The sequence below is a fragment of the Orbicella faveolata genome, unplaced genomic scaffold, assembly GCF_042242905.1.
Source record: "Orbicella faveolata isolate gen_17 unplaced genomic scaffold, um_ofav_v1 contig_36, whole genome shotgun sequence".
In the NCBI taxonomy this organism is placed as follows: domain Eukaryota; kingdom Metazoa; phylum Cnidaria; class Anthozoa; order Scleractinia; family Merulinidae; genus Orbicella; species Orbicella faveolata.
The window spans coordinates 1,477,978-1,492,500 of NW_028301565.1; the positions used below are offsets into that span (position 1 = coordinate 1,477,978).

General features: G+C 41.0%; 2 protein-coding genes across 3 annotated transcripts in view; both read left to right on the top strand.

Annotated features, from left to right (window-relative positions):
* The first annotated feature begins 1,038 nt into the window (after positions 1 to 1,038).
* LOC110053844 (uncharacterized) lies at positions 1,039 to 11,673 on the top strand. Its single transcript, XM_089274806.1, has 2 exons — positions 1,039 to 1,463; positions 5,117 to 11,673. The coding sequence occupies exon 2, from the start codon at positions 5,139 to 5,141 to the stop codon at positions 8,073 to 8,075; it is 2,937 nt and encodes a 978-aa protein (XP_089130932.1). The 5' UTR covers positions 1,039 to 1,463; positions 5,117 to 5,138; the 3' UTR covers positions 8,076 to 11,673.
* The window catches only part of LOC149101937 (interferon-inducible GTPase 5-like), a 14,088-nt gene continuing 11,140 nt past the window's right edge, over positions 11,576 to 14,523 (top strand). For both annotated transcript variants that reach the window (XM_089274823.1, XM_089274822.1), the window contains exon 1: positions 11,576 to 11,766. In XM_089274823.1, the coding sequence (XP_089130949.1) occupies positions 11,576 to 11,766 (191 nt within the window). The remainder of the gene's footprint in view (positions 11,767 to 14,523) is intronic.

Genomic DNA, 14,523 nt, shown 5'->3' on the forward strand with positions numbered 1-14,523 from the left:
TTTATTTCTTTCAGTTTAAGTGGCATGCCTGTGAGCTAGCTAGGTGTAGCTAAGTGCATTGACCACCATAAACAACACTTAAACATTTTTTTTTTGGAACATTTTTTGGCCAACACATGCTGCGCGTTTCTGCGATAAACTATAGTACCACTGCAGTGTTTGGAACAAAGACAAAATCGAGAAGTAGGATTTGGACCGAAATCTATCGGATATATGCATTTTGTATACTTCCCGCCCTTTACCTGTGAGATGCTATCAAGATAGACCCATGCAGGTAATAATGTTGGAGTCGTGCTCGGTGTAATATCCGTTCACACATGCATTTTCGTTTAAAAACGCATACTTCCTGATGCTTTTTCGGCTACCGTCCGCACTAAAACGATCGAAAACGCTCGTCGTTTTCACTGAAAATACATGTATTAGAGAACGATGTTCAAAGTGGAGAAATTTCAGAACGGACCCCTATCGTATTAATTCAATACCAGTTGTAGTGCATTTGCACAGCACATCATCGTTTTCGAGCGTTTTAGTAGTGATGGACGGGGACTGAAAACGCTGCGGTTATAGTGTAAACGCGTCGCACGCACGTACGTAACGTCAAAATGAAATCCTCGATTAAAAACAAATAATTTGTAGTTTGCTGGTGGTTTAAAATATGGCGAAAATTAATAAATTATTTGAAAGCACAGCGTAAAAGAGCATAAAAACAAAACAAAAGACAAAACGCAAAAAAATAAGACAAAAAAAAAAAAACCTAATACGTTTTACTGGACATTGCTTTAATTCCCACTCGAAAAAAGTCGAGAAGTCCCATTTCCTTGTATTTTTTAAATATATTGGGCCCAAGTAATCACGGATGACCACCCGTGTTTTTAATGACATTCTAACTCAGATTAATGGTAGTCTTTAATGACAAAAAATACTTGCATTGAAACTTCAGTGCTTAAGCAGAACATAACGATAAATGTAAATTAAACCGCAAAGAAATTCAAAGAAATGTGCTTAAACCAGGAAAAGCTCTTTGTTACAGGTATATAAATTGCCGGATCATTTTGGTTTTCCTAGCTCTAGCGGATTGACATACAGCCTTGTGATATTCCGATATTGTGGGGAAAGTCCCTCGGTATAGAGTTTTCGGTTTCGTTGAGATGCAAATAACACGAGGTCAGATGACTGAGGGACAAAACCCGCGTTTAAATTTATTTCTTAAACGTAAAGGAATGTACTCAATATGAAGCGAAACACGGTACATCACGAAACGAAGTCGAACGTTCTATATACAGGACCGTGAAACACAACACTACAGCAGCGTAAATATCCTAACTTTTGACGTATCAGGTCCTACAAGGCATGCCGAGGAACAATGACTGGATAGCGTTGAAAATGGAAGGAGTCGAGGCAGTGGCCAAAAAAGCTGGCAAGAGGAAAAGAGCTTTCACACTGCTTCGACAATTGCTTATCAGGTATGAGTGAGTGGCGTGATAAAATGAAGACGTATTTTTGCTCGTAGTACAGCTGACGCCATCATAACTTCATGTTGTGATGCGTAACTGTAAGGTTGGAAATATGAATTGCAGATTAAGTTCTTTATAATACAAGTTGTTCGGTTGCTCCGAATTAGAGAAACGATATGCTGTAATTTTTGTCCAACGCAATGTCCTGCTTTGACAATTGAAGTACGCTCGAATTCTTCGTGTGCATGTATGGATTTTAAAAGATGTTTACGTTTTGACATGACGTCACGGGATTTTCCGAGAAACTGCAGGAGCCTAAAAAATTTTTGAAAACGTTCTGTTTGAACACATTCTGTTTTTACGTGTTCGAACATTTAATTTCTGGAAGAATGTTCAATTTTGTAGTTATTGGCCGTACAACCTGTTCCTGCACAACTGATAAACCAAAAAAAAAAAACAAAAGAATTTGACCAAAAAATTCAAGATACGCTGCGCAGTAAATAATTACATATGAACTGTATTTATAAAGTGGTTTGCACTTCATTGAGTGTCGAAAAGTACATTGGACTCGCATGACTACACTATAGAGTGTCTGCATTGTCACGCAATGAAAAACAAAGTCAAAAACCATCCAGTGGATTAAGTCAAGAAATTGTGATATTATAGACGATAAATAAGAAAGACAGTTCTCCAAGTTTAAGGTGTGTGCGTTGTCCCAAAATTGAGATATTCGTCGAAATGTTCCGCGCCGGAAAATAATGTAAACATCTGGAACTTACTTTGGATATATAGGCAACTGATTATCTGAACCGAACCAAAAAACATTTACAAAAGCACTTTTCCTAATACTTTAACTCCTAAATTGGCTAAAAATCACGAGAGAAGTGTATATTTTTCGACAAACGCGATCTTAGCTTCATGTCACGCACCGCCATAACTCCGAAATTCGAAATGTTCTGGTTTCCAAACCGAAGGATGCTATTGAGCTGGAAAGTTGTAAACAGATATAAATTTAGTGCCTCTTATGCCTGATGAGGATTAAACCTTTAGGGGCTCTTTAGTTTTAATGACATCACGTGCACACACTCTATTGGCTTAAAAGATGTCGCGCCACTTTTTCATCCAATCAGAAGTAAAACTAAAACCAACTGTAACTCGCTTGCACACGTTTTCCCGCCCTTCGCGCCAGCTGCATGTAATTAGTTAAGTTGGGTACGTGTGTCCTTTGTGGTTGGCTAGAGTTATAATCTTGGTTCTGGTTCTACAGCACTTTGAATATTGCTCTAGGCAGAAAACAGAGTGTTACTAGACATAGTAACGCAGTAACGAGTGACGAGAATCGGAGTAACGGGAGAAAATTTCAGATAGATATAAAGTAAGGGAAGCAAATTTGGCAAGTCGCAAAAAGGTATTTGGCTAAGCTTTTAATTCATGAAACGACCGCCTACTTGTACTTTATGTACTTGTACTTTTACTTCTACGTGTACTTGATACCGCGCCGAAGGAGAGGGTTCCCAATAGCTTTGGCGGGATGCAGGATTTGGCCTTTTTTCGCCGTGATATTTGGGAGTTAAGCTGAAAACAGGGGCGGAAAGCGAGAATTACAATTACGAGCGGGAGCGGGATTTCGTGTTTTTATGGGGTTGGGATGCGGTATTTGCAAGGGGAACAGAGCGGAATACGGGATTTCAATTGTTACGTGACCTTATAAATTGTTATTGACTAGCGCAAAAACCACAAGCTGGCAAGGAACGAACCGCATAGCTGTGTCAGGTTTCAAGTAATGGATAGCAACCGCTCTTTACCCTGTCAGGTTCTTTCAAACGTGTCGTCCATTTCCGACATTTTCGATGCTTGCGTCTGTAACCTTGACCTCCCGATCCTTTCTAGTTTTTCTAGTCTTTCGACCTTTTCCAAAGCGCTTGGCTTGTTTTGGCCAGGATGGTCACACCGGATGGCGGTGATAGTGATTTACCGAACGAATTGAAGCATGCGACATTACGAATTGCGTCACCATATATTAGACCATAATACGAAAAGGATGTGCGAGCGGGAATGCCTTCATTCGGAAGGAAAAGTTCTGAGCCTAGTTTTCAAGTAAAGTGAAGACGCTGAAAGCTTTGAAAGAAATTGTCAAGTGTGTTTACGGGCCATCTCTTGAATATGGGAATGAACAATCTTTTTCTTTCACTGATACGTGGACAAAAGGAAAGAAAACAGTAAACCGTTTACAGAAAGAAACGTTATAATCATTTGCGCTTACGTATCTGGTACCCATTGAATTCTTTTGTGATCTTGTATGCAATATCTTGTTTTAAAAAGCTTGTGTCAATGATTAAATTAATTATTAATGTAAAAAATTAATAATTAACCCAGAAACGTCCTGGAAAAGTAGGCGGGAGCGGGATTTCCAGGCAAAAAAGGGCGGGATGGTGGGATTAACAGGAAAAAATTGGGCGGGAAAGCGGAATCTGAGAACCCTATTGTGGACCCTCGAAGGAAGGACCCAGATAATTTTTTTTTTTCTTTCCAACGCCAAGGTTTTAAAAATTATACGCAAGGCGGCTTAGGTCTAAAACTCTACAATTTAAAAGAGACCCATGACAAGAAAAATAGTGAAGGCGCGATGGCCTCATGGTCAGTGCGCCCGAATCCGGATCGAGCGGTCCAGAGTTATATTGTGTTGTGTTCTGGGCAAGAGACTACTCTCACAGTGCCTTTCTCCTCGTGCACCCAGGTGTACAAACGGGCACCGGCGAATGCTGGGAGTAACCCTGCGATAGATTAGCATCCCATCCAGGGGGTAATAGAAATACTTCTGTGGTCGCTTCATGCTACAGAAACAGGGATAAGCACCGGCGTGATGGGCCACTTGGCTCCTATGCAAACTTAACCTTTACCATGCCCAAGACAATTGTGGCGGGTCACCGCTGAGTTTTGATATACAGAAAACATATACCGGATGGATTGGTCGCTTCAGATACTAGCCCGGCTAATTGGACTGCTCATCTCGTCCCTATTTCCTTCGTTATAATTTGTATATGTTCATACGAGAAGACGGTAACAGAGATCTCGGTTTTTGCGACCGCGATCTAGATCATTTTCAGCCCGGAAAAGATGCCTTCACTCTCTCATGAAAGAAGAGGCCCCTTCCTTATGGCGTCGCTTTGTCTTATTTCACGATGTTCTTCACAGAATTAGTAGTCTTTTGTCTTCCGCAGTTAAGTTTGTTACACGAGTTGGCCAGGCTAAGACAGACATGTAACATAGAACTGTACGTGGCGCCTCCTTGGTTTTCTCTTTTGCACTTCGAGGTAACCGGGCTGAAAATTTCCATACGTATAGATGACAAGCTTCGTCCCGTTACGTGCCCGCCCGGCCGGTTTTTCAGCTCATATGAACGGGCCAGTCGGTCTTAAGGTTACCTTGTAAGGAGTAACATTCAACTCAGATTAATTGGTTCAAGGCATTTAAATAGATGACGCCATCACATGACCTTTTCCTTCAAATTTCCATTCATCTCGCACATTTTGTTTTCATTCCAAGTTGTTACCGACTATAACCGTTGCCCAAAATGCTTTTTTTTTTGTTTAGTGATTAAAACTGAGGATGATAAGGTTTCATCTATGATGTGAATGAAAAACTTCGTTCTCTTATACCAGATACTGGACTTAACGTGCCTTTATGGAGTATTCTGACGAACACTTGAACTTCTTCCGAATATGCGACATTACAGCTAACATTATCACAGAGGGGCTTAGGACAGTCTTCAAACAAGAGTGGGATAAGAGATACATGGGCTCTTTGGGAGAATGGGAGGACACTTTGAAGAATGGAAAAGACTTTGAGAGACAAGAACCACCAGCAAGTCAAAAGAAAAATGCGAGGTTGCTAAATATCATGAAAAATGGTAACCGCAAGGAATGGGACTGTACAGCGCTTTTTTTTGGAATTCTTTTCTCCACTAGTATTGGGACGTCTCTCAGTCCTACAATACACAGCCACGTGGACGACCTTAGAGTTTTCCGTAATGAAATTTTTGCTCATGTCTCCAAGGGCACTATCTCTGAAATCGATTTCAAATCTTTGATTGGAAGAGTAGAAGCAGCGTTTATGGGGTTAAGTCTTCCTGTCGGGGATATCAAAGCAATTGCCAATCAGAAGAGCTTCCCTATAAAGGAATCGAGGCTTCTTAAGGATAAACTAGTCAAAGAGCAAGAAGAAGTTAGAGCCTGGCAAGAAAAGTCAACTGCTCTCGAGGAGGAACTTAAATCCAATCCCAAGACGTTCCTAGGCAACCTTCCTACGAAACCCTCTCATGCAATCCAGCAACGCCTCTGTGAAGTGTCGATGATCCTCAAACAAATGGAAGAACTCAAGAAGAGCAGCGATGGAGAAATCACCACAACATATCTGTCGGGTAATCCTGGCTGTGGCAAGAGCCAGATTGCAAGAATGGTCGGGGAAGTATTTTACAAACAGGTTTCCCACAGTGATCTTGTTTTTGTTGCCACTTTAAATGCCGAGACCCTGGAGTCGTTATTCAATTCATATGACAGCCTGAGTAGAGCCCTCGGTTGTACCGAATTTGCTGTTGCTGGAATAACGACATCAAAGGATTCCATTCAAGAAAAGTTGGAGCAGTTTCAGAGATTAGTAACTCCGAAAATGAAAGAGTTTTCGACGTGGCTCCTCATAATTGACAATGTCGTTAACCTCGAAGCTGTTAGACGATTCTGGCCAACTTGTGGATGTAAAGAGTACGGCAATGGGCAAATCCTTGTTACAACCCAAGACAGTAGCACCATTCCTGACAATGGATCTCGTAGTCACTGCATCTCTCTTTGCAGAGGCATGGATCCTGATGATGCTGTAAGTCTTCTTACAAACGTCTCGCAGATGCCAAATCAAGCAAACGTGCAAGATGTTGCCAAAGCCTTAGATTACCAGCCTCTGGCACTGGCTTGTGCCGCTTGGTACGTTTATAGTGTGCGTTCCCGTGGATCATCTCACTTCAACTGGGTGACATATCTGGATAAACTAAACCGTGGAAAGGAAGAGGCTATGGGCGAGATCAAGAGGAAATGCGACAGTGGCTACACAAAGTCAATGCCTGTTGCCGTGCGAATGGCGGTAGAAAGAGAAGTAGTTAATGAAGACGTTTTACTTCATACATTTCAGTTCCTTTCTATCTGCGCTCCAGGACCGATTTCACTGGAAGTTGTCGTCAAATTCGTCGCAAAGCGAACGCCTGACTTGGACGAAGAGGATATCATCGGAAAGATAATGGAGTCAAGTTTAGTGCAGATTTCTTGCAAGAAAGACGGTGAACAGACTTTGTGGCTTCACCAAGTTTTGCATCGGATTATAAGAAGCAATAAGAAAGTCTGTATCCAACCAGGAAAGGAAATTGAAGTGATTTCAGCAGCACTCGGCCCTATTCAGAGTCTCACAGTGGATGGTAGGTCGACTTCAAAGATTTTCATTGAGCATTTGAACGCCTTCCTATCATATGTCATTTCGTTCCAACTCTCCAGCACCGACTTTTATACTCGTCTCATCGAAGCTACCCCTCTTGCCGACTTCTTTGAGTGCTTTGTTTCTTGTGCGTCTATGTGCCTCAAATATGGGAAAATGTCAACCGTAAAGCAGTGCATACAAATAGCAGTTCGCGTAATTGAGGGAAGCGTCAGTGTCAACGAGAAAACATCGTCTCTTTTACTTTTCTTTTGTGGAAGTGCTCTGATTGACCAGAGCGAATATGTTCGTGCTATAGAGTACCTCGAGATGTCACTGGAGATGAGGCGTAGGATTTATGGAAATAGGCACAAAGCTGTGGCAGAATGTTTACGTCATTTAGGGCGTGTGAGCTTTAATTTCTCGCGCAACGAAGATGCAACGAAGTTTTTTCACGAGGCACTCTCTATCTTCCGTGAGATACGTGGAGAAAAAAGTGGTGAAGTGGCGGAATGTTTGGTCGGCTTGGGAAATGTAAAGGGAAACCTTTGCTACCACGCCCAGGCAACGCAATACTTCCAGGAAGCATTGTCCATCTCCCGTGAACTTTTTGGCACAAAACATTTGATAGTGGCACGGTGCTTGCATAATTTAGGAGTCACAAGCATCGATTGTGGTCGCTATGACGACGCAGGGAGATTTCTAGAGGAGGCGCTTGCTATCCAATTAGAAATTTGTGGAGAAAAGCAAGAACAAGTGGCAATTTCTTTGACCAATTTAGGGAGACTTCATCTCAAGTGCTTACGTTTTGAAAAAGCGAGGCACTTCATGGAGAGAGCCCTGAACATTAGACGTGATATTGGTAACCAGTTGCGCGTGGGGCGCAGTCTGTACCATCTCGGTAGCCTGATTGAAAAGGAGCGTAAACTAAATTCAGCTGAAGATTATTACAGTCGTGCACTTGAAACGATTCGACGTTACGAGTTCCTTCCCGAAAATCATCTCTACGTTAGAGAAGCCGTCGAGGCCCTTCGACGAGTAAAGGAGGCTACAGAAGCACAAAGCACAACAGCGAGCAACATGTCCCTGTCTAGAAAGAGAAAAGCCGACGATTTGACTTCAAACACGAAGTTACAGCATCCCCGACAAGTTGTTAAATGCTGAAATCAGCTGATCCACCATGTGTATGCCAACGGTATTTATAGCAAACCGTACGCACATTCACTTGCGCGCACCATGGGCAGATGGACCTAAGGAGTAGTTACATTGAAAAGGGCCGGACGGCTGGCCTTCAAAGAATGCATAGACCGTTTTCACTTTGGGGTCACATGCGGAAAGGTTTTCTTGTAGAAGGGGTAAAAAGTTTGCAAAAACTTCTGGTAGCTGTAGTAGAGATCACAGCACATTTTTACTAAGGGAGCGTTCCTTTAGGGTGATCTGGATCAGGATTAGTGATCCAAGATCTGTCTGGATATGGCGCATCAAAGGAACCGGTAAAGCCATGACCAGGTTGGATGCATCGGCTCCTTTGATGCACCATGATCCAGACAGATCTTGGATCACTGATCCTGATTCAGATCACCCCTAAAGAACGCACCCTAAAGCTACCAGAAGTGTATACGAACTTCTCTCCAACAACTGTATATTCTGAAGTGTAGTGTAGGTAGGTATTCACATAAGTTTGATAAACATCTTAGTTGAAGATTTAATTTAATATCGCGTCGATGGACGTATTAGAGCTTTTAGTGAGCATGAAGTAACATTTTCACGTTCTACAGTTATTTCGAAATTAGCGCTTCGTTTTAGGAGCTACAAATGAAAAAAGTTGATAACTATGGAGTTTTTCACCTGGGCCAGGTTGTTCGAAAGCCGGTCAACGCTAACCCAGGATTAAAAGTTAATCGAAGTATCCATTTTTCTTGTATGAAAATGTTTTTCATTGCTTATGTTTTGTGTAGTTTGAGATCTTTCAAACTCAAACCTGAAGGACAAACAATATAAACAGAAAACAGCACCCAAAAGTTACAAAACTGAAATCAAAATTTTCGCTAATCCTGGGCTAGCTTAATCGGGCTTTGAACAACCCGGCACTGAGGTTTGCAGGTTTGCGAGGGCTCAAAATATCTCTCTTCGCGTTTAATGTAATTATGATACTTTTTTCACACTTGACAATCAGAAATGAAATGCCTTAACTTCATTTAGGTAGTCGGTCCTACATTCCTTTAGGTCCGCACTGTCAGTAGCGGACCAAGTATTACCCCTTCTATTTATGGCCTAAGCACGATGCGCGCGGGCCATCAAACGAAGGAGGGGAACACAAGGATCCATAATCCAAGACAACAGACATTTCAAAGTGTGTTACTTTGACGTACTTGATGTCATGATTGGACAAGGAGACGGCAAACCGTGTATAAGATGAATAAACCAAATGCATTTTTAATGTCACTCTAAAATACAAAGCATGAAACGATTTTAAAATTTTTGCTTAAGTAACATATATACTTAACATATTAAGAGCCGATTGATAAAAATCGGAGTCTAGGCTGGGTAAAAGAGGTCCGTGCTATACACTGGTTTTCTTTTTATCTTTAAAGGCGTTTATCGTAAGTCACGTCTAAATGAAGTTTAGCTGTGGACTAACAAACAATAGCAAGTCAGACTTGTTCCTGAGTACGTTTAAACGTCATTTAACCTTAAACGTTCATTAGGATCAAAGGGAACAACCTATTTCTTAATTTTTGTTCTTATGCCCTTCCACAATCTCAGAGCTGTTTGATGGTGATACTTGGACCCCCATTTCGTTTTCCGTGAAATAAATCTTCGAGTCTAGCATATGAAAAAAAAATTCCACCCAGTTCTGTACAACGTTGTGAAAGCAACATTTTCTTTACGAGAAAACGATAGCCCGAGAAAAGTGTTCTCCTGGTCGAAGAAGACGCATGACTGTTCGAAAGTTTATGCTGGCGTCCTATGCCATGGTGCCACAGGCTTAAAATAGTAGTTACCAGATCGCCTAATGGAAATCTTATAACTATCCGACTCAATAGCTTAGGCGCTACGTCACACATATTGGACCCTCATGCAGTACTTGATTAAACCGATACTTTTTAAAACTTCAGGACTTTGCCGGTTGACCTGACACGTACGTGTCTTTGAAAGTGGTCCAGAGGAGCGAAAACTGGCATCTTAACGATAAACGTTAGTGAGCGGAGAAAAAGGAGGAGAAACATCCATTTCTCCTCACTTTTTAGTATAGGTTTAATTGGTTCGCAGGATTTCGCTGCTCCCCGCCAACAGGCTACTTTTGACGGCGTAACGCCTGGCACTTTTTAGCATGTCGTGGGTGATTGCGTGACAGCATGATTGGATACCAATAAAATCTCCTGATTAGGTTGTTATTCTTTGCGGAAGGACTTCGTTGTAGCTACTGTCAACTGCGAGGCTAAGCAAAAAAAGCCAAGAAGAAAATCGAAAAAAGACAGTCCAACATAAAGTGAATATGGAGCGACAGTCGTGAGTTAAGCTGGTCATCTCTAAAGGCTTCTACTGCATTAGTTTCTTTTGAACTGTAATGGGTTTTAGAAAACATTTTGGTGCGAGTTTAGAATACCCGTCGAGTTGATTACATTTCTCTGAATGCCTGAAAGAACGACGCATCCAAAATACAACAAAAATTGTAATAAACGTTCCATAGGAAGCTATAGACAGTTCCTGAAGTTGTTTTAACTGTTTTGATCGCGTAGCTGCATGAGTAACATATAACAACACACACCGAAGTCGATTCGTTCTTCTAAGCACTTGCTTTAGACCCTATTCTTGAGCTATGTATCATGCACAAAGTGTCCCGTTACAAAATCATTACAAAATCAGGACCTGCAACGTTTATTATTGGTCCGAAAGTATTGCATAGTCTCATTCACGAGGAAGTCTTATTTGGATCTGTATTTTTCGCGAACGAAGGCTGTATCGTTTTAGAAAGCTGTTGGCTTCTAAGCCGTAATCATTGTTTATTGCAATATTCATCATGCGCACATGAAATAAATGCATGAAAGATGAATCAAACAAATTAAAACACTGGTAAACTTACATTTGTGCATTGTTTCGTTTTGTTCATTTCGTTTTCTCAGGAAGCTGTGGACAACGCCAAACAATAAGTGGTGCTAGGTTAGTTGAATGAAGTGTCGTAGGTCCTAAATTGCCAGAAATGAGGACAATACAAAGAATATAACGAGAAAACTGAATCATTTGTGAAACAAGAACTGAAGTGGTCGTTGAAAACTTAACTTTTCCCATCCACGCTAGACTGCGAGCAGTCTTTCCTATAAAGTTATATTACGCGCGCAGGAGCCTATTTAGCGAGCAACGAGGCCGCGAGGAGCAGCGTGTAACGCCCAATCTCACTTTGTTCTCTTCTCGAATTGTTATCAATTTTCTGCCCGTTCACGCAAGTGATCCGAGGAGAAACCCTCGACTGGTTGCATTCTTCATATTTCTTCGCGTTATGGCCGCGACTCTGCGAACGATAACCTCCTTTTACAAGTTACAAGACATTACAAGACTCTTAAATGAGGTGACACGCTGTAAGCAAATTATCATACTGAAACAGCTCTAACTTCCGCACCACAGCATTTGTAACTCCATTTACTGCATTTTCCCTGTTCAACATGGGCGACTTCAGCGAATGGGAAATAATCGAAATGGCAGAGCTTAAAAAAGAAATCGAAGAGAGTGGCGTGTCGAACATTGAAGAGTTCTTCAAGAAGAGACTGGAGAAATGGCGAGAAGTGGAAGTGAACATCGCAATCACTGGTGACTCGGGAAGTGGCAAATCAAGCTTTATCAACGCTATTAGAGAGTAAGTACATTTCACCAATACGACTCCTTAAGTTACAATTTCAGTATTGGCTCTGTTCGAGTTTGTCATACTGCATACCGTTTGTTGTATTTAAAAAAATTACTAGTGTGTATGTAATAAAAATAAGCATAAGGTTTGAAGACTCGATTTGCAGACTCGCTTTTGAATCACCTTGGCTTCGGGATGTTAACCGTAGGAACAGCTATATTTCGTTGGCTGCATTTTCATTGCATTTGTTAATTTTTATCCGGTCGAATATTGTTTGGGATCGACGGAAAAGTACTCTGAAGGCAAGATCCATAAGAGTGACCCTGAACCAAGGAACGGCAATGTAAATACTGTCTTCTGCGGTCGCACGGTCGTACGGAGTGTGTTTACGATAAACGAGTAGGCGAAAGCGATGTTTGCTTTTTATTTTTATTTGTGCTACCAGCTGAGAATAATGTACGTAAAAAAATATATTTTTACAAATGAGCTTTTACGTTTAAACATTACCAGTTAATGTGCGAATATTGAGAACGAAATTTGAAGGCTAATGTAAATATTTTAGTTCCATTAACCTTGTGAGTCTGCGGAAACTGGCGCCGTCACGCAAGGAAGTAAATTTACTCAACCGGGCATGCGCACAAGAACTCTCGACTCATTTCTCTGCCGTCCTCGCCTCGTCGAGGACTGTACGGGTCCGCAAATGATCCCAGGACCGCAAATGATCCCCAAATTGGACTGCAAATGATCCCGGACCATAAATGGTCTCCGATAGGGACCGCAAATGATCCCGACTAAAAAATAACGAATGGCATGGATGGTGGGATGGGTGGATAAGGAATTGGCGTACGTGAATACCGATGTTTTTATTAAAGCCATCTTATAATTATAATGGCTTACAACTTGCTTTTTTTTCATACTTTCGGCTAAATTTTGTTGCTAACTACGATGTTATGAATATCACCACGCAATCATGAAAACACGACTTGGTTTGCATTTCTTTGCAATTCTCAGTAAAATTATGATCCGTGCAACATACGCTACATATCCTCCTTTGTTGAACATTGATATTTCGGTGTTATAGTTAAATCACATTTTATCAGTCATTAACGCCATTCGTCTAAAGTTTTAAACTAAAATCTAACCATGAAGCAACTATTAAGGAAGACGCTGTCACCTGAGTAGACCCTCAAGCCTACAACGCTTCATCACTCTGTTAAACACCTAGTGTGCGGCACTGGAAATTGGAACAAATTTATTTTATAATTTTTCGTTGGTCGTATTTTGACTTTAATTCCTCGGAAATGACTACTTGAGTATTCTAAGAAGCCAAAATTCCAAGCTATAGTTATGAAGTTCAGCTTCATGACCAAGCAACGCCAAGGCTTGCACTTCGTTTTGACTAGTTAGCTGTTTGATAGATGTTTGATACTATCGCCACCGGGATTTCGAGAATGTTTACAAGTATGTGTTTTTCCAAGACTTCTGATTCAATAGATCGTCTTCACGTGACGTGTTTTTATCCTCATCAGGCATAAGAGGCGGTATATTTATATCTGTTTACAATTAGCGTGCTTCCTTTTGAAACCAGGGCATTTTGAATTTCAGGGTTATGTAGGTTGCGTGACACAAGGCTACGATCGAGTTTCTTGAAAAATATATACTTATCTCATGATTTTGAGCCTTTTTAGAAGTTAGAGCATTAGGAAAAGTGCTTATGTAAATGCTTGTTTGTTTAGTACTGATAATCAGTCGTCTGGAAAGCCAAAGTAAGTTCCAAATGTTTACACTATATTCCGACCGCCATATTGGTGTACCACGGATGTATACCAACATGGCGTTTTCTTACTGGGCTCTGTAAATTTCTGGGAAACATTTACGACGAATTTCTGAAGTTTGGGGAAACGCACAGGGCTAAACCTTGGAGAAGTGTCTTATTTTAGTTATCTTCTATAGCGTGCATCACAATTTCTTAGCTTTTTCCATTGGTTGGTTTTCGATTTACTATTTTTTTTTTTTTTATTGCGTGACAGTGAAAACGATCTGAACCGTTCGAAGAACAAAACAGCAGCTGTGGAATATTTTTTTGTAAAATGATAAAACATGTTTTTTAGTTCATAATTTTTGTATATGTTCCCACCTTCCTCTGATATAAATCCATGCCATTCGTTATTTTTTGATCGGGATCATTTGCGGTCCAATATGGGGATCATTTCCGGTCCGGGATCATTTGCGGTTCAATTTGGGGATCATTTGCGGTCCGGGATCATTTGCGGTCCTGGGATCATTTGCGGACCCATACAGGACGCCATTTCGCGCGACTTGCCACCGTGTAGAAAACGTGAGTATTTCTTGTTTTGCCCCGACAAATGTTCCAATGGACCTTGTTTACGGTTATATTGATAAGAATGTTTACTAGAAGTAATCCTAGATTATGAGTGCGTTCGTGTAAAGGTGTTTAGGCAAGGTTGACATTCTGGTCTATTGGAAAGATGTAGAGGTACATGCAAAGCTAATGAATTTGGGTAGGCCATAGGAACAAATATGTTGTGTAGCACATTTGCATATGTTTACTTTAGAAAAGGGTACTGTTAGATTAGCTTAGCTCTGGTTCGTGTATGACTTGCAGTAACAAATTCTCCAGACATATGACGAAAAATCGTTATTAAATTCCGAGCTACATAACTCCAATGGTTAGATTTGCGACCAGAAATCATGGCTAAATGCCCAGCTACATAACTCAGATGGTTAGATTTGCGACCAGAAATCATG

Bases quoted from the DNA above. Each gene is read 5' to 3' on its own strand.
- LOC110053844 (XM_089274806.1), top strand. From the start codon at position 5,139: ATGGAGTATTCTGACGAACACTTGAACTTCTTCCGAATATGCGACATT.